At 36.7% G+C, this 25,245-nt stretch overlaps 1 protein-coding gene across 1 annotated transcript in view; it reads right to left on the bottom strand.

Annotated features, from left to right (window-relative positions):
* Positions 1 to 25,245, bottom strand: part of AIF (Apoptosis inducing factor) — an 84,488-nt gene that overhangs the window by 31,413 nt on the left and 27,830 nt on the right. The window contains exons 5-7 of the mRNA XM_081737651.1: positions 13,675 to 13,805; positions 9,356 to 9,531; positions 4,924 to 5,109 (exon numbers count right to left, since the gene is read on the bottom strand). Of these exons, the coding sequence (XP_081593777.1) occupies positions 4,924 to 5,109; positions 9,356 to 9,531; positions 13,675 to 13,805 (493 nt within the window). The remainder of the gene's footprint in view (positions 1 to 4,923; positions 5,110 to 9,355; positions 9,532 to 13,674; positions 13,806 to 25,245) is intronic.

The following is a 25,245-nucleotide window of genomic DNA, read 5'->3' as shown; positions in this document are numbered from 1 at the left end:
CAGATGCACACATTGGGCCATAATAATTTGTCAAAAAACTTGAAGTGTTTTGCAGTATAATGACATATAAACAAAGTCCAACAAAGAATTATAACTGATTGAAGTTGTAAACCCTATAAAGAGTCACCCTATATATATTGTTTGAACTCATGTACCATAAATATTGTTCGCAACTGCTTGCAATGATAACGTTTATGTATTAACATCTACTGGGCAAAAAGTTCTTTTAAATACTGTATAAGCCAAAAGAGAAAGTTATTTTAAAATGTACAGATTAATATTGATTTGTTTGTTGACTTCTGTATTTTACTTGTTATGGCAACGAATCGAGATTAATTTCGGTTGCTAGGTAATAGTACGGTATCTATGTACTTATTTATTAACATAATGGATATAACTAATTAGAGCACAAAACTAAAGGGACGTACATAATTTTTCTGTTATGTATATGGCATATATAAAATATAAATTGGATTGTAAGACTATTCATGGCTTTGGATTGTTTGTTTTAACAAAAGAGAGACTGATCAAAGCTTAAATCTTTACTTTATTTTAAATTATAATTTGTAACTGTTTCGGATATCTAGCATATCCTTCTTCAGACACGATCGAAATTAATGAAAATACAGACATATATATAAATTGTTAAAATAAATTGGATTCTAAAGCTAGTGTGTATTAGTTCGAATATTAATTGTTACAATATAGAAAGTGACGAACTGTGGCAATATATAGCTGTTTTACAAAGGTTATATGCTGCACTGTTTTCAATGTGAGATTAATTTTAGAATAAGAATAAATAACATTTTCTCAATTAACAAAAAATTGGCTTTATGATCTTGAAGCTTTGCTGGCGTCTACTATTAATCCAATGTTCTCGGGATTGCTGCCAGAGTGAGTGTTGCTGTGCTGAGCTTTCGTTACCATACAGCGGCAACATCTTCAGAGCTATGTGTTGAAGTGTGTTGCTCGTACAGATTATATAGTGGTCTTTAAGAATCGCTGTGTTCCTATTGGTTGTTTTTGTTGGCCAATGGCGTGCTCTGATTTTGCTGGTGGAAACTGCTCTCTGATTGGCTGATGGTTCTTTTCGTACTGAGAAGCTGGATCCAGATGTCAGGTAGATGATAACCTTCGTCTCTGTTGATGGATGGCTTGTATGTACGGATGAATAGAGATTCATGTATTTTTCTGGCCCAGAACTGTTTGCTTTTCTTTAATACTTCAATTTGGTCCCACATGGCCGTATGATTGTATTGTATGCAATGTTCGGCTATTGCAGATTTTTACGGTTGTTTAAGTCTGATGTGTCGCTGGTGTTCTTTCATTCTGTCTTCAATGTTCCTTCCTATTTCACCTGTTCCTTCCTGTTTCCTGTTTCACAGGAACTTTACAGAAGACTAGACCAGCACGACAGGGAAATGAAGCATCTACTTCTGTATCTACCAACAGTGCTCCACACCTGGGACTGGGAATGGGTAGATTCCATCACGTATGCAAATGGTAGGAGGCAGCATGAATTACACACAGTTCATCTTAAGAAGAAATTCGAAAAGCTTAACCGAAGACAAAACCCTGAACCATCTCATCCGAGCAGAGAAAAAGCAGTGGTGAATCTCTCCAGCAACAGACTAAGTGAAGCAGCTACAAGTCTTCTATGCAAAGGCCTGAAATTCGCTCCAACACCTAAACACATTCTCATCACGGAAACTGTAAGCGGTATTGAACAAGCAATAAAACACTTAGACCAAGAAGCAGCAGACCACATACGCACACAAGCCGTTACGGTCCTTATGAGGGCCAAGCAGCAGAAGCCGAAATACAACCTATCCAGAGAAGAAAGGAAAGCCCTCAATGACCTACGAGCAGATGACAGCATCATAATATTACCAGCAGACAAGGGGAATGCGACCGTCATTCTCAACAGGGAAGACTACCACTCCAAATTGACATGCCTACTGGAAGATCAAGCATATAGAAAAATTGACAGAGATCCAACCAAGGCCATCGAAAAGAAAACCTCCAGATTAATACAAAGTTCCAGTCTGAATGAAGAAGAAAAGAAGAGGCTTAAACCTTCCGGTTCAATACCACCAAGGATCTATGACCTTCCGAAGATACACAAGAAAGAAGTTCCATTACGACCCATAGTCAACACCATAGGAGGCCCCACGTACAACCTGGCCAAGAAATTAACTGGACTGCTACAGCCACTAACAGGAAAGTGTACACACCACATCAGAAACTCCAGCCATTTCGTACAACTACTACACAGCATCAAGACAAACGCAGATGACATACTCGTCAGCTTTGATGTGGTTTCTCTCTTTATGAGGGTACCACTAGAAGATTCTATTAAACTCCTGGAATCGCACTTCAGCAAAGATATAGTACATCTCTTCAGACACACCCTAACGTCTACCTGCTTCAGTTACCAAGACAATTTCTTTGAACAAAGCGATGGTGTGGCAATGGGCTCTCCTTTCTCTCCAGTAATAGCGAACTTCTATATGGAGTACTTTGAACACAAAGCGCTAGAAACAGCAACATACAAACCTACAGTATTCTACAGATATGTAGACGACACATTCGTCATATGGCCCCATGGCAGACAGAAACTCGACGAATTCCTGCAGCATCTGAATTCTATATACTGCAACATCCAGTTCACAATGGAAACAGAAACAGACGGAAGACTCCCCTTCCTGGACGTACTCGTATACAAGAAGCCAGATGGAAGTCTAGGCCATTCAATCTACAGGAAACCCACACACACTGATCTCTACCTCGATGCGACCAGTTTTCATCATCCTGCACAGAAGATGGGGGTGTTAAATACTCTAATACACAGAGCATACCAAATAGCAGATCCAGATAATATAAGCACAGAACTATCTCACCTGGAAACAGTATTCAAATTCAACGGATATTCGTCGAAACACATCAACACAGCCATGAGAAAATACAGTAGCAGAGATTGCACCACAAAAGAGGACAACACGGCAGACAAGGAAAATATTGCACTTATTCCATATATGGGAAAAACCTCCAACCAACTAGCAAGACTATTGAAGAAATTCAACATCAAGACTGTACATTGCCCTCCACCGAAGATCAGGAGTTTACTACCAAGTGCAAAAGACTCATTGGGATTAAAGACACCAGGCATCTATAGGATCACCTGTGAATGTAACGCCACTTACATAGGTGAAACAGGAAGGAACATTGAAGACAGAATGAAAGAACACCAGCGACACATCAGACTTAAACAACCGTAAAAATCTGCAATAGCCGAACATTGCATACAATACAATCATACGGCCATGTGGGACCAAATTGAAGTATTAAAGAAAAGCAAACAGTTCTGGGCCAGAAAAATACATGAATCTCTATTCATCCGTACCTACAAGCCATCCATCAACAGAGACGAAGGTTATCATCTATCTGACATCTGGATCCAGCTTCTCAGTACGAAAAGAACCATCAGCCAATCAGAGAGCAGTTTCCACCAGCAAAATCAGAGCACGCCATTGGCCAACAAAAACAACCAATAGGAACACAGCGATTCTTAAAGACCACTATATAATCTGTACGAGCAGCACACTTTAACACATAGCTCTGAAGATGTTGCCGCTGTATGGTAACGAAAGCTCAGCACAGCAACACTCACTCTGGCAGCAATCCCGAGAACATTGGATTAAAAAATTGGCTACTTACCAATGAATCCTCCCTTGAAAAATTTAAACATTTTGACGTTTCGGAACTCACATTTTATATAAATGTGAGTTATATAAATTATAAACATTTTCTTAAATCTATGAGATGAATTATTAAACGTTGATCGTTACAATTATATATAATTATTGATGGAAAATCGTTGAGTATGTCCTTATAAATCAGTCTGACTATCCAACGAGTATTGACCTAATGAATACGCTAATTACAAATTTATCAGCTATTTTCGTAAACTTCGAAGCCCTTTCCAAAACCTTTTTACAATGAAAACAGAGGTTTAAATAGGAATAACCGTCCTTACATTTGTGTCATAAGCTATCCTCACTTAACGCAGAACACGAAACTGATAAAATTAAAACCAGTAGCAGCAAAACAGAAAAATGATTGAAATTATGCGTGCGTTGAGAATAAATTTCTCGTTGGATTGTTGATCCAACGCATTTTGCGGATGATTTACCAATATGGTATTCCACTGCACAACCGAACGCAAAAGAATGCGCATAGAAAATTATCGCAGTTTCCATCGACCGTGATATACTAGAAATAGAAAGTTCCTAGGAACAGATGTTAGGAACAGAAGCTATTGTGGACTAATTAAAAATGGTTCTGAATTTACACATGCTCTGCAAAGATTTTTTGAACGTATAAAAAAACGTGAGAATTATACGAAAACATGATCATAATCACACAATTAAAAATCAACACATTTCTGTAATTACTTTGATTTGTTCGATTTAAATTTAGCGTCTCTTTCAGCACCGGCGCTAAATGAACGAGGACCTACAGCTCAATGTGAAATCCGAACCAGATAAGCTCAAACCGGAAACGGTAATATACTTTTTGTCTTTTATGTATTGCAATTTAATGGAACTGCCCCAGAACGTTACTATCTAAAATCATATAAGCTATGTATTAGGGATGGCCAATTCCGGAAGTTCTCCGAAATCCGGATAATTTTGGCCATCCATAGTATGTCCTTTTTATCTGTAAATTATGAATATCAAAAATCATCTTTTTTTTCCTCTGAAGAATCCGGAAACTAAATGTACTACCTATGGGCTCGTATGTGTGTTTAGTACATGAAGTTTCATCCAGGTAACACCACGGTAACTGTATATTAATTTTTTATTTTCCACTAGTGTATTATAGTGATAAAAATGCTTCAATATAGAATATTAAGATACTTACATACTTTTCCGAGAGCACAGGCCAATTCACTTCCCAAAAATCCTCCGCCGATAATGGTGACAGACTTTGCCTTTGAAAGAACTTCATTGAGCTCTCTGAAATCATCGATTCCTCTGAAAAGTGTTACATGGTCCATTACAAAGTCATCTGCCTCTTCTATCACTTCCAAATTCTTTGGACTTCCTCCTACAATTTAAAGAGTTTCATCAGTTATTAGCACTTCTGCACAGGAAAAATTTGTCAGCTAACATTCAACGGATTCGCCATCTCTGCCTCTCAATCACTTCCGAATACTCGCTTTTGTTCACTTTTTGTGAATTTTTAAGAAGCACAAGCGGTAAACAAAACTACGTAAACAGCTACTGAAAAACGATAACAACCTCCATGTTCTCAATAAATGTAGGCAACGGTGACGTTACTAACATTTTGCTTGCTACCTGATTTAACGGGATGCATACCGTTATTCAATATTTAATTACAAAAGCACATACATACCACAAAATTATCTAGTTGTGAACGTTTCGGGAAGAAGTTACTGCCTTCTTCAGCACAGATCCATTCAGGAAACAAACATTGTCTGTCGGACTACATTCCATTGATTATATATTTTCGAATATCACTAATTTTCTTGCTTGCAGTGCTTTTCTAGTAACGTTTTGCTTGTTTACTTCTTTTGGACGTGACGTTCCATCACAAGGTCAGCTCACACAGAATGTCCCAGGCAGTTATCGCGTCCCTTTGGGAGACGATAGGGGAGGTCACCCTAAGCAAGAAAGTCCCTATGATTAACGTGTCCTATTCTCCTCGGTTTGAAAACTATAGGTTGACTACTTTTGATTTTATGTTATCTAAGAGTATTTATTGGTCATCCTGTAGTTATTCTCGAGAGGTGAGATACAGCACATTTGAATGGTCATGGAATGGTCTTTCTAACGGTATTCAGTATGTGGAGGGTGTCTTTGGAAGAGAAGTTATTGAGGGAAATTTCACTCAAGATTATTTTAAGGATTTGGATGGCAACACTGTCGTCCAGGAAATACGAAATTTGGCTCAATAATTTCCCTTCCAAAGACATCACTACCACATGCTAAATACCGTTAAAAAGCCTATTCCATAACCATTCAAATGCGCTCTGTGTTATCCCTCGAGAATAACTACAGGATGACCAATAAATACTTTCATACAACAAAGTCAGAAACAACCAACAACCTGTACTTTTCAAACCGTTAAGAATAGGCCACATGGTCATAGCAACTTCTTTGCTTAGAATGACCTCACTTATCTCCCAAATAGGTGCTATTATCTCCTGGGACATCTTATACTCTCGACTGTCCCTGTGTCCATATTTACTTTATAATATTTGTATTTAATAAACAAGGTGTTCGCAAACACCGACGAACTGTGGAAAATGACTCCTCACATGAAAACATGCAAAAAATTACAAACAACGTGGGTGTAAAAATGCATTTTTATGATACGGAAAGTGAAATTAAATGAAATCTTTAAAGTTTTACATCCCACGGTTATACCTGCTAGGCTAAAGGAGACTGTGATGATGAGAAATGAATGAAATGGTGGAATGAAGAAAGTGGGGGGAAATGGAAGAATCCCGAGAAAATTCGCACACACTATGTTTGTCCACCATAAAGTCCACTTAGCGCGAGCTGGAATCGAACCAGGAACCCCACGCACCAGAGATGTACGCTCTACTACTGAGTAACCGCAACCCCGAAACGGAAAGTGAATGTGCACCAGCTTACGGTGTCTGATTTCTTCGTACGGCTCATAATTTCTCTACCAAGATACATACATTTATAGCAGGAAAGGGAGTTCTTGTTTATCATAGGTGAAAACAATGCGACAAACTATTATAGGATAAAAAAAAAAAAAATAATATCCGATCCTCTCATCTACTTTCCGACATCTTTATACATACTCACACACACAAGTTCTACATTTCGAAGTCAAACACGCTTTCACCAGCCTTTTCTTAAATTCTATGTGAATGTTTCCAGCTAGTCCGTACGTAACGTAATTTTTCCAACTCTCCCACTACTTCGGTTTTCTATTCTGACTTTCATTTTTAATATTTACCTTGCTCTTGTTAATCTTCATACTACATTTATTCCTAAGCACTTGTCTTTATTTCTGTTCTACTGGCAACAGTACGATATCCTCCTCAAATCTACACGTGTGTACTTTCTGCCCTTAAACAGTTATTAATAGATTGTGAGTGACAAAATAATTTAGGTAATTTAATATATTGGGACACCAATTACATCACTACTACAAAAATCTTAAAAGGAGATTATTGAACAAAGGTACGTTTATGTTTCTTACATCTACCCTACAGCTTCAACTAGAAAACATGTTTACTTACGTTTAAAGTATCAACTTAGTTGACCACATTGCAGCTTTAATTTTGTACTCTTCCATCGATGAACACGGAAATTGTTAGTTGAAACAGTTTGGTCAACTGAACAATAGAACGTTTTAGGTAACCGTATTTGCACGAATATAGGCCGCACTTTTTTTTTTTCGTACATTTTGGCTTCAAAAATCATGGGTGCGGCCTATAATTGAGATCTCCCCCCCCCCCTCAGACCATAAATCGTGTTTCAAAATAACATGCACACGTGTATTATTTTGCAGCCTTCAATTTGAATCATCTCAGTTGTAACAGCCAATCCACATTTGCTGTTTTAAACTACAAAATCAAGCAAAGCTTTTACCACATTTGGATATTTGCACTTCTGCCCTCGAAATGAACACCGTCTTTTCAAACTATTTAAGAGTTTTTCTTTAATTGCACACTATCGACGTTTTTTTTTTTCTTTTTCTTTCTTCCCAACATTAAATCTGCGTCCAGTTTCCCGCTTTCCGTGTTCCTTTTCATAGCTGATAACAACAAGTTTAAATTTCTCTGTGTAACCAGTACGCTCCTTCCTCATTGTTACTCAGAAACCAAATCATCAACGTCTTGAATAAATCAACTTTGAACTTCTTTACACTGTCGCTTAAATTAGTGACGTCACTAGACCTCCCAATACACAAAACCTGTCCTGCTGGTGATGAGTCACCCTTAGTTATGCGGAAGTTCAAGAAGGGAAAGGAAAGAGATGCAACTCAAAATACTGTTTAATTAAACTGTCTCGTAAATTTAGTAGTACGGCCTATATATGAGATTTACTTTTTCTACAATCTCATGTCAAAAGTTTAGGTGCGGCTTATGTTCGCACGCGGCCTATATTAGCACAAATACGGTATGTGAACAATAATTAATACGACTTTCTTTCCACATGAAAAAAGGCAACATAAAGCAACTTACTTAACAACAATTACTTCAAAAATCCCTAGAAACATCCATTACTCTTTCAGAGGTTTGTATCTTTATCCGCAGGAAGAGTAATGCAAAGAAACGCATATATTAACAACTTTCGGATTAAGGTGATGCATCATTCCGAATATTAACTTAGACTAACCTTAGTGTATTTTTATCACTTCTCTGATGTGTTAGATCAGTAGTTCAATCCTAGCTCGTGCCAAGTGGACTTTCTGGTGGACAAACACCGTATATGTAGGTTTTCTACGGTTTTTCTGAGCTTTTTCGCATGTTCTTTATTCCATCATTTGTTTATTACTACTATCACCGTCTCCCTTAGCCTTGGAGTGTAATCGTGAAGCGATAAAAAAAAAATTAAAATAAAATAAATAAGTAAAAATAATAATAATTGTGAATATACTGTCAATGGAAACTTCCATCATCCACTATTGAGTGTATCGCGCATCAAATTATTCACAAGTATAAGATTGGTATTGTTTCTCGTCTCAAGAACGTAACCGTACAGTACAACTGCACGAATCTGGAAAATTTTGAGTGCAAGGAAAGTTCCAAAGTAGCTCTATAAACAATGAGATATTTAAGACTGCAACTTTTGTTACTGCTAACAGCGAGGTATTTGTACACAAATTTTATTTGTGTCCCGATACTTCTATTCCATAACGAATGATCTCTAAGATTGAAGTTTGCAGTCGATGCTATAACACCGCTGAAGAAGATGGGAGCTCCCATTGAAAATTTCGGCAATTATTAAATGGGACTGATATTACCGGGTCCAAGTTAATAAAAACAAACATTCTTGATATCTGTGAGGTGTTGAAAGGTTTCAACTGGAAGGTGATTTTTTCTTCCTTCTGAAAGTAGTTCTATTAGACTACTTACACAGGGAAAGTTCGACCTAGAGGGTATGCCTCATTATTACAATAAATTAAGAGATTCGAAAGATAATTCTTAACAAAATGAAAATAAAAGGATCTAATCTGCTTTTATGAGAGAGCCATTTCTTCTATTGTAAGTTACAATGGAACGCGCATTCCTCGTGATATTTCTATTTTGTAAATATCTGTGCTGTCACTGTTTCCTGTACTCTACCTGTTGCTATCAAGCACTTTTCGTAGGTAATTTCATAGCCGTCATCCAAATAGGCTTTTTTGTTATGGACGTCTAGACTACAAACTTTCCAGCCTCGAGCGACGGATACACCTCCGTTTGATTTCTCCAGCAGGCTCTGAACATCGCAGTAGAACTCCTCGGGTTCAAAGAATAAGCTGCAGAAGAAAGATTAACATGTCAAAATACAAAATTCAGACAAATGTCACACAAAATATCAGACAGTCCAGAAAGTATTGAGTCTTCTCAGCACGAGATGACGTTAGTGTACGAGTCGCAGCGGGCAAGTTTAACGTCATCTGACAGCTAGTAGATGCACAAGAAATGTTGGAATTCTTAGTATCAGACAAAAGATATGAAATGAAATGAAATCTTTAAGGTTTACGTCCCTCGGTTATGCCAGCTACGCTAAATACGGTGATAATGAGAAATGAATAAAATGGTGGAATGAAGAAAGTGGGAGGAAACGGAAGAACCCCGAGAAAAATCACCACACGGAGTTTGTCTACCACAAAGTTTACTTGGCGCGAGCTGGGATTGAACCAAAGACTCCATACACCAAAGCTGAACGCTCTACCACTGAGCCACCACGGCCCATGGAAAAAATATATTTCACCGTGAAAATGCAAGAACCTCCCGGAAAACTGCTCCTCTACATTTTACAATTTCGTTTCGATAAAGACGAAAGCTCGTGATGAGATTTGTGCTGTTCATGGCCACGACAGGTTATCAAAAGATGGTTCAGTCAATTTCGACGTCCAAGATGCTGTTCGTAGTGAGCGACGAAGCACAGCGAAAGTGAATAATATTTTGGCAAAAGTCTAGCAAGACCGGCAAAGTAAGAAGTCATGATATGGCCATTACCAAGCCATGTTAAACCATTTGGAAAAAGCTGGTTACCAAAAGAAACTCGACGTTTGGGTGCCACATGATTTCGACTGATTTTCTATCTACAAATCTCTGAAACGTAACGAACTGGAGCCATTTCTGAAGAGACTACAATTGATATGAAGTGAATAACGTAGGACAACAAAGTTTAACAAGATGGTTCGAATCGAGAAGAAGCTCCACACTTACGCCCAGAAAGGTTATGCTGTACATTTAATGGAAATGGATCACAAGCTCCTGCCACCGGGCAAAACGATAGATTCAGACCTGTTCTGTCTACAATTGGCGCGAGTGTACCTAGCAATTTAGAAGAAACGGCCATAACCGGTAAACGTAACGAGTATCGTGTATCACGCTGACAACACATGATAGGCACACACCTTTAACTTTTTCGGAGGTTTTAATACATCCAGCGTATATTCTGGACCTGCTACCGTAGAGTATCTTTGTTTCGGTCTTTGCAGAACTCCCTGAATGGTGTTAAGTTAGGCTTGTGAAGGAGTTAGTTACGAACGAGGCATATGAAAACCAAGAGTCACAATTTTTTGACCACAAACCCCAAAAAAGTTCTACAGCGACGGAATTATGGTATTGCCGGACAAATGGTAGGTTATCAAACAAAATGATGTGTGTGTATATAGCTTCTTAATGTTATTTTCAAATAACAATAAATGTACTCTCAACTTTAACCTCGAGAGGCTCAATACTTTTTAGACAACCTGGTATGTTATATGAATCCTTTAAAATAGCAACAACGCATCCACCAATAGTTACTTCCGAGATAAATACGCTTACATTTTCGGAATTTTCTCGTTATGTGCTGACATGACGTTAGTGCCATATTTGGAATCCTATTTGTGTTTACCTCTTATTTCTAAACGAACCATCATAATTTTTTATCGGTATAGTACGGTAATAGGCTCGACTGTCAGCAAGAGATGCCAGCATGTATCTCATCTTTCCAATGTATTTCATACTGAGAGAGACACTCTTAATAATAATAATTTAACAATGCCTGTATCGCATACAAAGAAGTGACCTAGAGCCATCAGATTTGATTCCCGGCTAGATCTTCACCTACAAAGCCCCCGTTTTTGATTTTCGGCTGGGGGAGTTCCAACAACGATGAAAATGTATTCACATTTTTCATTTTTTTTTTTTTTTTTTTTTTTTTAATGAACGCTTACCCTGTACGCAACTGGTACTACGTATTTGGTGTTGCGGGGTAACATAACAGCAGAAGATAAACACCTGAGTAATGGAATGGTTGTGTAGAGATTCTTTTTCACCTCATTTACTCAGCAACTGCGGGTGTTTACAGCTGTTATTTTTTAAATAATTGAATCAACTTCAAGAGATCAATACTCTTGACTTTATTGTGTATCAATAATTAAAGAATATTCCGTGCATTTTTGATTATTTTGTAGTTTTATTAATTTTAATTAAGCATGTTTGCAACAATGAAGTCCTCTCAACAATAACAGAAACGAAACATCACAAAGATGCACGGATTATTCTCCAACTGAATCACTTATTTTCGAAAGGACACAGGTTACAATTTTTCAAATTTTTCAGTAGACATAAAAAGTGGTTTAAACTAAAGACAATTCGTTTGCTGTCAAGTCTTCCTATGCTATCTTGAAAAGGATACGGAAACATACTTTACACACAAGTTTCCCATTTTTTGGCATGAAAAGGTGGTTTCTGTGGGTGTTTGTGTATGGTCGGTATGTGACTTTCTAAACTAAACACAGGAGAAAAGAGAGAAAACAGTGAACATCGTACAAAATCAGATAAAACTCATTTTTAGCGAAGTGTTAAAAATAGTGATAAACATGCAAATATGCATTTTAATTTCTCTGTTGGCATTACAAACTTTATTCTGCATTATACTGCGTTGTAGTTGGCCATTTCATAATAATCTCGTCTTTCTTCTATTTCAGAACTTTTTTGACGTCTATTTTCTGTGCATGTGATCAGAGTTCAGTGCGAGTGAGACTCCTTTTCCCGACGAAAAGCCCGAGAAATGCTTCATATTCCATTTATTCTGTGCGTTTTGGTACTGAAGAGGGATGTTAACCTACAACCAACGAACCTTCAAACCATACTATTTAATTTTTTTAAATTTTTAACAGAAACCAATACGTATTTCAATGTAAAACCGACAGCATATACAGATACTGACCCATTTTCATCCGAACATATTTAAGTTGTTGCTTACCTAAGATTTTATCCCTTGTCACCATCAGTCAAACTTGATTTGATGGTTACCAGTATAGACTATCGCACGACATCGCAGTTTACACTGCTGGAAACTTCGCTGAACCTGTCCTAGGAGCATATAGTCCCTCTGCTGTTTGCAGACTTTCCAGAAGTCACTAAGCACGCCAAATCCGACGAAATGAAAAGCGCCGTTTCAGAAGTCCAAAAGTACAGTAATCCATGAACTGGCAGCTCAACTCTTAATGGGAATATCCTCGATACTTAGCATGGATACCAGTTCCAGCTGCCATGCGTCAAAGGAAGGTCTCCGATGTTTTGCTTGTATGACTTGAAACTTTGCTTAGCTGGTATTTCACTGTGTAAACTGAGAATAGGACGTGTTCTTGGCAATAAGCAGCAGTGATTTTGACGTTTCTTTTCGACGTGACGAATCTTGGACTTCCCTCTGTAGCAAAAGCCAGTAACAACCATGTAACCTTATGGGAAACTTTCTTTCCACTGACGTACGGAAATCCATCGGTGCTTTTCATGAATACCTCTGTAGATGATGGTCCGAACTTCTTCACACTCAATTCGGTAGATCTATGAAGTGCTCACCAGATAAGTTGCGCTTATACAACGTTCTGCACTTTCTCTTCCGCTTCATATTATTCCGTGGTGTTAAAGCATGCATGCTAACCTTGAAGACAGTCTGTGTTCGGCTTCACGATTCACTCCTGACTCGGCCACACGTAATTGCTTGGCCATAACATGCTGCGCCAATGGATTCTCCGATGCAATATCCCGCATCTTGTTTTGCAGAGCTTTTTCAGAATTTCACTGACGCCCCTTTCGGATGCAATTTAGTTGGTGATGTGGGTTGAGGGGCGGCTGCTGTACGTAACATTTAATTGAAAGACTAACAGTGACCCGTCCTACCATTAGGTTACTGTTCCGATGGTAAAGTTAACACAGGAAAGAGGTATGACGTACCCTTCTCAAAAGTGATTTTTCCGACGGCATTTTGCTACTTCATCTTTCCTTTGCTACACTATAGCTGAGGGAATGATGCAAGTGTGCGTGCAATTTTGCTGCTCTGTGAAACTCAGTTTGACAAGCGTTGCTGTCTGTAAGTTGTTCGGACGGAAATGGTTCAACTTCTGTAGAAGCCGCCTTTCCTACTTAAACAAAAACTAATCTGCTATATTTACCTTCTTTCCTTGCCATTCCACTGTTTGAACCTAAGGTTCTTGACAGATTCTGGGTTTTCACTATACCACAATTCTTTAGACAGCGGTGGCCTCATGTAAGGATAATGTTCTTCGTCGCTTATTACTAACACCTACAAAAGAATGTCATTTGATAAGAATAGCAACATTAACAGAAGAAAGGAAAAAATATATTATTTTATTGTTATTATATCAAGTACTTTACAGGGGGTAGACAAAAATATGGAAACACTCCCTGAAATGAACACCTGATATTAAAGTTTTCTCAAAGCGGAGTATGCAGGTGGAGTTGCCGTGTTTGCCCAATTCAGCCTACCTCATGCTCAACTTAACATGTTACAAAGTTCATTTCTAGTGAAGACACTGTTCTGTGCATTTGCCTGGGAATCATGTCAGAGTTAAGAGAAATTCAACGAGCCCAAATTGTTGGAGCTCAGATGGTGGGTGCCTCGATAAGCAAGTTAGCGGAAGTGTTTGATGTACCAAGAGGTAGAGTATCCGAGATAACGTCGGCATACAATAAGACTGAAAAGCGGCATCGAACAAGTACAAGAGTGGACAAGATAATGTTTCGAGTGATAGAGACCGACTAACATTGTACAGGGTTGCGATGAAAAATAGGAAATCGACAGTAGCAAAAGTGGAAACTGAAGTGAATATCGTGCTTAAAACCCTATCAGTACTAAAACAGTGAGGTATTTATGGTGGATCCACCATTCCCGAATCCTTCATCACGGATACAAATGCTGCGAAGACGAGAAAGTGGTACCAAAGTTCAAGCACTGGTCGTTGCGGCACCGGCAGAAGGTCACTTGGTCAGAAGGTCAGAGTCGACATTTAAACTATTTCAGACTTTTCGCCGAAATTACATCTGGAGAACGCCATCCCAAGCTTATAATTCAGTGTTCGCTAGCACGTGTTAAACATAGCGGAGGTTCCGTGATGATGTGGTATTCTGCTGGACCCATCATTACCCTGCTACGTCACGTCACTACCAACGACTACGTGACCATTTTGAGCGAACAGGTCCACTCCATGATGCAATATCTGTTCCCTGATGGTGATGCTGTTTTTAGGAATGACAACGCCTCTTTCCACACAGCTCAAATAGTGTAGGACTGCTTTTCTGAGCACTAGCAGAAAGTTGCACACCTGCCATGGCCTCCCCAATCACCTGATCTCAATATTAAGCCCTTGTGGTCAGTTGGAGAGAAATGTTTGGGCATGCTATCCACCGTTATCATCGTTAAAGGAACTTGTACAGATTTTACAAGATGAATAGAACAAGATTTCCCTGCGAATTATACAGGATTTGTATTGATCCATCTCAAGATGCAAGCAATCCTGTATGCCAAAGGTCGCCCTACGCCAAACTGGTCTCAGATACGCGCTATTTGTTACGTTCCCATACTTTCGTCCGCCCTGTATATGTTCCTTATGGCGCTAACACACAATATTGATTTAATACTATATTTAACAAAAGTCTGAGAACAAACAGATTTGAATGGTCTCATGCCAATTCGTACGTAGTTATTTATTATTAATTGTCGGTAGAAATAAGTCAATATCGGAAATGAAACCATCCTCGAATTGATTTCCCTAAAATCGCAGAAATAAATTATTTAAAAATTTTCACTTACATATTTCTTAGATACAGAAAGTGAACCATTAACCATTTACCTTTAAAGGCCGTTGTAATGTTGAAATTTTGTACGATGCAAATATCGATGATAAGGGAGACTGTTTAACATACTCTGCAATACAACCAAATGAACAGAATTGCGAACCTTGAAAGTCGTTTTTTTTTTTTTTTTTTTTTTTCAAATGGCACTATATTACAATTTTCAAATCTACATATTAAACGAAAACATACAATACCAAACTTATTATCCAGTGCTGCAAACTAAGGACAGTACAGTATCACGAACATCCACAACTGTTTAAATTTTGGAGGTCTCTACAACAGTAATAACGCAAGTAAGACGGAAGGGGGAAAGTACGTACCTTAAAGTCGCATACTATGTTTATAATATTAGACTTGTAATAGATAGGAACAACGTTATAAGAGTTTAAAAATTTAACTTCGAAAAAGTGCTTAGATACATACCACATCCAATATAATGGATAGTTTTCAGATGTACAGATCTTAAAGCTGTTTACAACAATTTTTGATATATCGAACTGTTCCGAAGATATGATAAACTTTTTCCCTTCTATTATTTGCATGGTGCAAAATCTCAGCGTTTGTTACCTATTACTTTCGAAGTTATGGTACACTCCGTATAATGTATTAAGAATGGTGATGTTAAAACAAAGCGTTTTTCAAATACTAGGTTTAAAAAATCTTTAAAATAATAATGTTTTCATTACGCAAGGAATAAATATAGAAAAGAAAAAGATATACAAATTAGAAATTTAAACATCTAGAACCAGTTTCTATGGTTTGAAGACTTATTCAGATGCAGGGTGTCTACTAAAATCCCACAATGAAATTTCGTGACTTTTTCGTGACCTTTTCTTTACCAAATCATCAAATTTCCTAACATTTTCAAGAGCGAATTTGGCTGAATTTTCATACATGCGATACAAACGTACTTTGCTTGCGATTTAGTAGCGTCTAAAGCCGACCATAGACATTTTTGTGTTGAATTTTGATGTTTTAGAGAACAAAATTTTCCAGTCTGTACTTACATGTGCACAGTTAAAAAAAATCGTGACCCAAAAGCTAAATTTCGTGACTTTTTCGTGACCTTTTCTTTACCAAATCATCAAATTTCCTAACATTTTCAAGAGCGAATTTGGCTGAATTTTCATACATGCGATACAAACGTACTTTGCTTGCGATTTGGTAGCGTCTAAAGCCGACCATAGACATTTTTGTGTTGAATTTTGATGTTTTAGAGAACAAAATTTTCCAGTCTGTACTTACATGTGCACAGTTAAAAAAAATCGTGACCCAAAAGCTAAATTTCGTGACTTTTTCGTGACCTTTTCTTTACCAAATCATCAAATTTCCTAACATTTTCAAGAGCGAATTTGGCTGAATTTTCATACATGCGATACAAACGTACTTTGCTTGCGATTTGGTAGCGTCTAAAGCCGACCATAGACATTTTTGTGTTGAATTTTGATGTTTTAGAGAACAAAATTTTCCAGTCTGTACTTACATGTGCACAGTTAAAAAAAATCGTGACCCAAAAGCTAAATTTCGTGAGTTTTTCGTGACCTTTTCTTTAACAAATCATCAAATTTCCTAACATTTTCAAGAGCGAATTTGGCTGAATTTTCATACATGCGATACAAACGTACTTTGCTTGCGATTTGGTAGCGTCTAAAGCCGACCATAGACATTTTTGTGTTGAATTTTGATGTTTTAGAGAACAAAATTTTCCAGTCTGTACTTACATGTGCACAGTTAAAAAAAATCGTGACCCAAAAGCTAAATTTCGTGACTTTTTCGTGACCTTTTCTTTACCAAATCATCAAATTTCCTAACATTTTCAAGAGCGAATTTGGCTGAATTTTCATACATGCGATACAAACGTACTTTGCTTGCGATTTGGTAGCGTCTAAAGCCGACCATAGACATTTTTGTGTTGAATTTTGATGTTTTAGAGAACAAAATTTTCCAGTCTGTACTTACATGTGCACAGTTAAAAAAAATCGTGACCCAAAAGCTAAATTTCGTGACTTTTTCGTGACCTTTTCTTTACCAAATCATCAAATTTCCTAACATTTTCAAGAGCGAATTTGGCTGAATTTTCATACATGCGATACAAACGTACTTTGCTTGCGATTTGGTAGCGTCTAAAGCCGACCATAGACATTTTTGTGTTGAATTTTGATGTTTTAGAGAACAAAATTTTCCAGTCTGTACTTACATGTGCACAGTTAAAAAAAATCGTGACCCAAAAGCTAAATTTCGTGACTTTTTCGTGACCTTTTCTTTACCAAATCATCAAATTTCCTAACATTTTCAAGAGCGAATTTGGCTGAATTTTCATACATGCGATACAAACGTACTTTGCTTGCGATTTGGTAGCGTCTAAAGCCGACCATAGACATTTTTGTGTTGAATTTTGATGTTTTAGAGAACAAAATTTTCCAGTCTGTACTTACATGTGCACAGTTAAAAAAAATCGTGACCCAAAAGCTAAATTTCGTGACTTTTTCGTGACCTTTCCTTTAACAAATCATCAAATTTCCTAACATTTTCAAGAGCGAATTTGGCTGAATTTTCATACATGCGATACAAACGTATTTTGCTTGCGATTTGGTAGCGTCTAAAGCCGACCATAGACATTTTTGTGTTGAATTTTGATGTTTTAGAGAACAAAATTTTCCAGTCTGTACTTACATGTGCACAGTTAAAAAAAATCGTGACCCAAAAGCTAAATTTCGTGACTTTTTCGTGACCTTTTCTTTACCAAATCATCAAATTTCCTAACATTTTCAAGAGCGAATTTGGCTGAATTTTCATACATGCGATACAAACGTACTTTGCTTGCGATTTGGTAGCGTCTAAAGCCGACCATAGACATTTTTGTGTTGAATTTTGATGTTTTAGAGAACAAAATTTTCCAGTCTGTACTTACATGTGCACAGTTAAAAAAAATCGTGACCCAAAAGCTAAATTTCGTGACTTTTTCGTGACCTTTTCTTTACCAAATCATCAAATTTCCTAACATTTTCAAGAGCGAATTTGGCTGAATTTTCATACATGCGATACAAACGTACTTTGCTTGCGATTTGGTAGCGTCTAAAGCCGACCATAGACATTTTTGTGTTGAATTTTGATGTTTTAGAGAACAAAATTTTCCAGTCTGTACTTACATGTGCACAGTTAAAAAAAATCGTGACCCAAAAGCTAAATTTCGTGACTTTTTCGTGACCTTTTCTTTAACAAATCATCAAATTTCCTAACATTTTCAAGAGCGAATTTGGCTGAATTTTCATACATGCGATACAAACGTACTTTGCTTGCGATTTGGTAGCGTCTAAAGCCGACCATAGACATTTTTGTGTTGAATTTTGATGTTTTAGAGAACAAAATTTTCCAGTCTGTACTTACATGTGCACAGTTAAAAAAAATCGTGACCCAAAAGCTAAATTTCGTGACTTTTTCGTGACCTTTTCTTTACCAAATCATCAAATTTCCTAACATTTTCAAGAGCGAATTTGGCTGAATTTTCATACATGCGATACAAACGTACTTTGCTTGCGATTTGGTAGCGTCTAAAGCCGACCATAGACATTTTTGTGTTGAATTTTGATGTTTTAGAGAACAAAATTTTCCAGTCTGTACTTACATGTGCACAGTTAAAAAAAATCGTGACCCAAAAGCTAAATTTCGTGACTTTTTCGTGACCTTTTCTTTACCAAATCATCAAATTTCCTAACATTTTCAAGAGCGAATTTGGCTGAATTTTCATACATGCGATACAAACGTACTTTGCTTGCGATTTGGTAGCGTCTAAAGCCGACCATAGACATTTTTGTGTTGAATTTTGATGTTTTAGAGAACAAAATTTTCCAGTCTGTACTTACATGTGCACAGTTAAAAAAAATCGTGACCCAAAAGCTAAATTTCGTGACTTTTTCGTGACCTTTTCTTTACCAAATCATCAAATTTCCTAACATTTTCAAGAGCGAATTTGGCTGAATTTTCATACATGCGATACAAACGTACTTTGCTTGCGATTTGGTAGCGTCTAAAGCCGACCATAGACATTTTTGTGTTGAATTTTGATGTTTTAGAGAACAAAATTTTCCAGTCTGTACTTACATGTGCACAGTTAAAAAAAATCGTGACCCAAAAGCTAAATTTCGTGACTTTTTCGTGACCTTTTCTTTACCAAATCATCAAATTTCCTAACATTTTCAAGAGCGAATTTGGCTGAATTTTCATACATGCGATACAAACGTACTTTGCTTGCGATTTGGTAGCGTCTAAAGCCGACCATAGACATTTTTGTGTTGAATTTTGATGTTTTAGAGAACAAAATTTTCCAGTCTGTACTTACATGTGCACAGTTAAAAAAAATCGTGACCCAAAAGCTAAATTTCGTGACTTTTTCGTGACCTTTTCTTTACCAAATCATCAAATTTCCTAACATTTTCAAGAGCGAATTTGGCTGAATTTTCATACATGCGATACAAACGTACTTTGCTTGCGATTTGGTAGCGTCTAAAGCCGACCATAGACATTTTTGTGTTGAATTTTGATGTTTTAGAGAACAAAATTTTCCAGTCTGTACTTACATGTGCACAGTTAAAAAAAATCGTGACCCAAAAGCTAAATTTCGTGACTTTTTCGTGACCTTTTCTTTACCAAATCATCAAATTTCCTAACATTTTCAAGAGCGAATTTGGCTGAATTTTCATACATGCGATACAAACGTACTTTGCTTGCGATTTGGTAGCGTCTAAAGCCGACCATAGACATTTTTGTGTTGAATTTTGATGTTTTAGAGAACAAAATTTTCCAGTCTGTACTTACATGTGCACAGTTAAAAAAAATCGTGACCCAAAAGCTAAATTTCGTGACTTTTTCGTGACCTTTTCTTTACCAAATCATCAAATTTCCTAACATTTTCAAGAGCGAATTTGGCTGAATTTTCATACATGCGATACAAACGTACTTTGCTTGCGATTTGGTAGCGTCTAAAGCCGACCATAGACATTTTTGTGTTGAATTTTGATGTTTTAGAGAACAAAATTTTCCAGTCTGTACTTACATGTGCACAGTTAAAAAAAATCGTGACCCAAAAGCTAAATTTCGTGACTTTTTCGTGACCTTTTCTTTACCAAATCATCAAATTTCCTAACATTTTCAAGAGCGAATTTGGCTGAATTTTCATACATGCGATACAAACGTACTTTGCTTGCGATTTGGTAGCGTCTAAAGCCGACCATAGACATTTTTGTGTTGAATTTTGATGTTTTAGAGAACAAAATTTTCCAGTCTGTACTTACATGTGCACAGTTAAAAAAAATCGTGACCCAAAAGCTAAATTTCGTGACTTTTTCGTGACCTTTTCTTTACCAAATCATCAAATTTCCTAACATTTTCAAGAGCGAATTTGGCTGAATTTTCATACATGCGATACAAACGTACTTTGCTTGCGATTTGGTAGCGTCTAAAGCCGACCATAGACATTTTTGTGTTGAATTTTGATGTTTTAGAGAACAAAATTTTCCAGTCTGTACTTACATGTGCACAGTTAAAAAAAATCGTGACCCAAAAGCTAAATTTCGTGACTTTTTCGTGACCTTTTCTTTACCAAATCATCAAATTTCCTAACATTTTCAAGAGCGAATTTGGCTGAATTTTCATACATGCGATACAAACGTACTTTGCTTGCGATTTGGTAGCGTCTAAAGCCGACCATAGACATTTTTGTGTTGAATTTTGATGTTTTAGAGAACAAAATTTTCCAGTCTGTACTTACATGTGCACAGTTAAAAAAAATCGTGACCCAAAAGCTAAATTTCGTGACTTTTTCGTGACCTTTTCTTTACCAAATCATCAAATTTCCTAACATTTTCAAGAGCGAATTTGGCTGAATTTTCATACATGCGATACAAACGTACTTTGCTTGCGATTTGGTAGCGTCTAAAGCCGACCATAGACATTTTTGTGTTGAATTTTGATGTTTTAGAGAACAAAATTTTCCAGTCTGTACTTACATGTGCACAGTTAAAAAAAATCGTGACCCAAAAGCTAAATTTCGTGACTTTTTCGTGACCTTTTCTTTACCAAATCATCAAATTTCCTAACATTTTCAAGAGCGAATTTGGCTGAATTTTCATACATGCGATACAAACGTACTTTGCTTGCGATTTGGTAGCGTCTAAAGCCGACCATAGACATTTTTGTGTTGAATTTTGATGTTTTAGAGAACAAAATTTTCCAGTCTGTACTTACATGTGCACAGTTAAAAAAAATCGTGACCCAAAAGCTAAATTTCGTGACTTTTTCGTGACCTTTTCTTTACCAAATCATCAAATTTCCTAACATTTTCAAGAGCGAATTTGGCTGAATTTTCATACATGCGATACAAACGTACTTTGCTTGCGATTTGGTAGCGTCTAAAGCCGACCATAGACATTTTTGTGTTGAATTTTGATGTTTTAGAGAACAAAATTTTCCAGTCTGTACTTACATGTGCACAGTTAAAAAAAATCGTGACCCAAAAGCTAAATTTCGTGACTTTTTCGTGACCTTTTCTTTACCAAATCATCAAATTTCCTAACATTTTCAAGAGCGAATTTGGCTGAATTTTCATACATGCGATACAAACGTACTTTGCTTGCGATTTGGTAGCGTCTAAAGCCGACCATAGACATTTTTGTGTTGAATTTTGATGTTTTAGAGAACAAAATTTTCCAGTCTGTACTTACATGTGCACAGTTAAAAAAAATCGTGACCCAAAAGCTAAATTTCGTGACTTTTTCGTGACCTTTTCTTTACCAAATCATCAAATTTCCTAACATTTTCAAGAGCGAATTTGGCTGAATTTTCATACATGCGATACAAACGTACTTTGCTTGCGATTTGGTAGCGTCTAAAGCCGACCATAGACATTTTTGTGTTGAATTTTGATGTTTTAGAGAACAAAATTTTCCAGTCTGTACTTACATGTGCACAGTTAAAAAAAATCGTGACCCAAAAGCTAAATTTCGTGACTTTTTCGTGACCTTTTCTTTACCAAATCATCAAATTTCCTAACATTTTCAAGAGCGAATTTGGCTGAATTTTCATACATGCGATACAAACGTACTTTGCTTGCGATTTGGTAGCGTCTAAAGCCGACCATAGACATTTTTGTGTTGAATTTTGATGTTTTAGAGAACAAAATTTTCCAGTCTGTACTTACATGTGCACAGTTAAAAAAAATCGTGACCCAAAAGCTAAATTTCGTGACTTTTTCGTGACCTTTTCTTTACCAAATCATCAAATTTCCTAACATTTTCAAGAGCGAATTTGGCTGAATTTTCATACATGCGATACAAACGTACTTTGCTTGCGATTTGGTAGCGTCTAAAGCCGACCATAGACATTTTTGTGTTGAATTTTGATGTTTTAGAGAACAAAATTTTCCAGTCTGTACTTACATGTGCACAGTTAAAAAAAATCGTGACCCAAAAGCTAAATTTCGTGACTTTTTCGTGACCTTTTCTTTACCAAATCATCAAATTTCCTAACATTTTCAAGAGCGAATTTGGCTGAATTTTCATACATGCGATACAAACGTACTTTGCTTGCGATTTGGTAGCGTCTAAAGCCGACCATAGACATTTTTGTGTTGAATTTTGATGCTTTAGAGAACAAAATTTTCCAGTCTGTACTTACATGTGCACAGTTAAAAAAAATCGTGACCCAAAAGCTAAATTTCGTGACTTTTTCGTGACCTTTTCTTTACCAAATCATCAAATTTCCTAACATTTTCAAGAGCGAATTTGGCTGAATTTTCATACATGCGATACAAACGTACTTTGCTTGCGATTTGGTAGCGTCTAAAGCCGACCATAGACATTTTTGTGTTGAATTTTGATGTTTTAGAGAACAAAATTTTCCAGTCTGTACTTACATGTGCACAGTTAAAAAAAATCGTGACCCAAAAGCTAAATTTCGTGACTTTTTCGTGACCTTTTCTTTACCAAATCATCAAATTTCCTAACATTTTCAAGAGCGAATTTGGCTGAATTTTCATACATGCGATACAAACGTACTTTGCTTGCGATTTGGTAGCGTCTAAAGCCGACCATAGACATTTTTGTGTTGAATTTTGATGTTTTAGAGAACAAAATTTTCCAGTCTGTACTTACATGTGCACAGTTAAAAAAAATCGTGACCCAAAAGCTAAATTTCGTGACTTTTTCGTGACCTTTTCTTTACCAAATCATCAAATTTCCTAACATTTTCAAGAGCGAATTTGGCTGAATTTTCATACATGCGATACAAACGTACTTTGCTTGCGATTTGGTAGCGTCTAAAGCCGACCATAGACATTTTTGTGTTGAATTTTGATGTTTTAGAGAACAAAATTTTCCAGTCTGTACTTACATGTGCACAGTTAAAAAAAATCGTGACCCAAAAGCTAAATTTCGTGACTTTTTCGTGACCTTTTCTTTACCAAATCATCAAATTTCCTAACATTTTCAAGAGCGAATTTGGCTGAATTTTCATACATGCGATACAAACGTACTTTGCTTGCGATTTGGTAGCGTCTAAAGCCGACCATAGACATTTTTGTGTTGAATTTTGATGTTTTAGAGAACAAAATTTTCCAGTCTGTACTTACATGTGCACAGTTAAAAAAAATCGTGACCCAAAAGCTAAATTTCGTGACTTTTTCGTGACCTTTTCTTTACCAAATCATCAAATTTCCTAACATTTTCAAGAGCGAATTTGGCTGAATTTTCATACATGCGATACAAACGTACTTTGCTTGCGATTTGGTAGCGTCTAAAGCCGACCATAGACATTTTTGTGTTGAATTTTGATGTTTTAGAGAACAAAATTTTCCAGTCTGTACTTACATGTGCACAGTTAAAAAAAATCGTGACCCAAAAGCTAAATTTCGTGACTTTTTCGTGACCTTTTCTTTACCAAATCATCAAATTTCCTAACATTTTCAAGAGCGAATTTGGCTGAATTTTCATACATGCGATACAAACGTACTTTGCTTGCGATTTGGTAGCGTCTAAAGCCGACCATAGACATTTTTGTGTTGAATTTTGATGTTTTAGAGAACAAAATTTTCCAGTCTGTACTTACATGTGCACAGTTAAAAAAAATCGTGACCCAAAAGCTAAATTTCGTGACTTTTTCGTGACCTTTTCTTTACCAAATCATCAAATTTCCTAACATTTTCAAGAGCGAATTTGGCTGAATTTTCATACATGCGATACAAACGTACTTTGCTTGCGATTTGGTAGCGTCTAAAGCCGACCATAGACATTTTTGTGTTGAATTTTGATGTTTTAGAGAACAAAATTTTCCAGTCTGTACTTACATGTGCACAGTTAAAAAAAATCGTGACCCAAAAGCTAAATTTCGTGACTTTTTCGTGACCTTTTCTTTACCAAATCATCAAATTTCCTAACATTTTCAAGAGCGAATTTGGCTGAATTTTCATACATGCGATACAAACGTACTTTGCTTGCGATTTGGTAGCGTCTAAAGCCGACCATAGACATTTTTGTGTTGAATTTTGATGTTTTAGAGAACAAAATTTTCCAGTCTGTACTTACATGTGCACAGTTAAAAAAAATCGTGACCCAAAAGCTAAATTTCGTGACTTTTTCGTGACCTTTTCTTTACCAAATCATCAAATTTCCTAACATTTTCAAGAGCGAATTTGGCTGAATTTTCATACATGCGATACAAACGTACTTTGCTTGCGATTTGGTAGCGTCTAAAGCCGACCATAGACATTTTTGTGTTGAATTTTGATGTTTTAGAGAACAAAATTTTCCAGTCTGTACTTACATGTGCACAGTTAAAAAAAATCGTGACCCAAAAGCTAAATTTCGTGACTTTTTCGT

The sequence above is a fragment of the Thermobia domestica genome, chromosome 14 (genome assembly GCF_964235325.1).
Source record: "Thermobia domestica chromosome 14, izTheDome1.hap1.1, whole genome shotgun sequence".
NCBI classification, from domain to species: domain Eukaryota; kingdom Metazoa; phylum Arthropoda; class Insecta; order Zygentoma; family Lepismatidae; genus Thermobia; species Thermobia domestica.
Note: the sequence above shows the minus strand (reverse complement) of the source record. Positions and strands in the feature narration are given on the sequence as shown.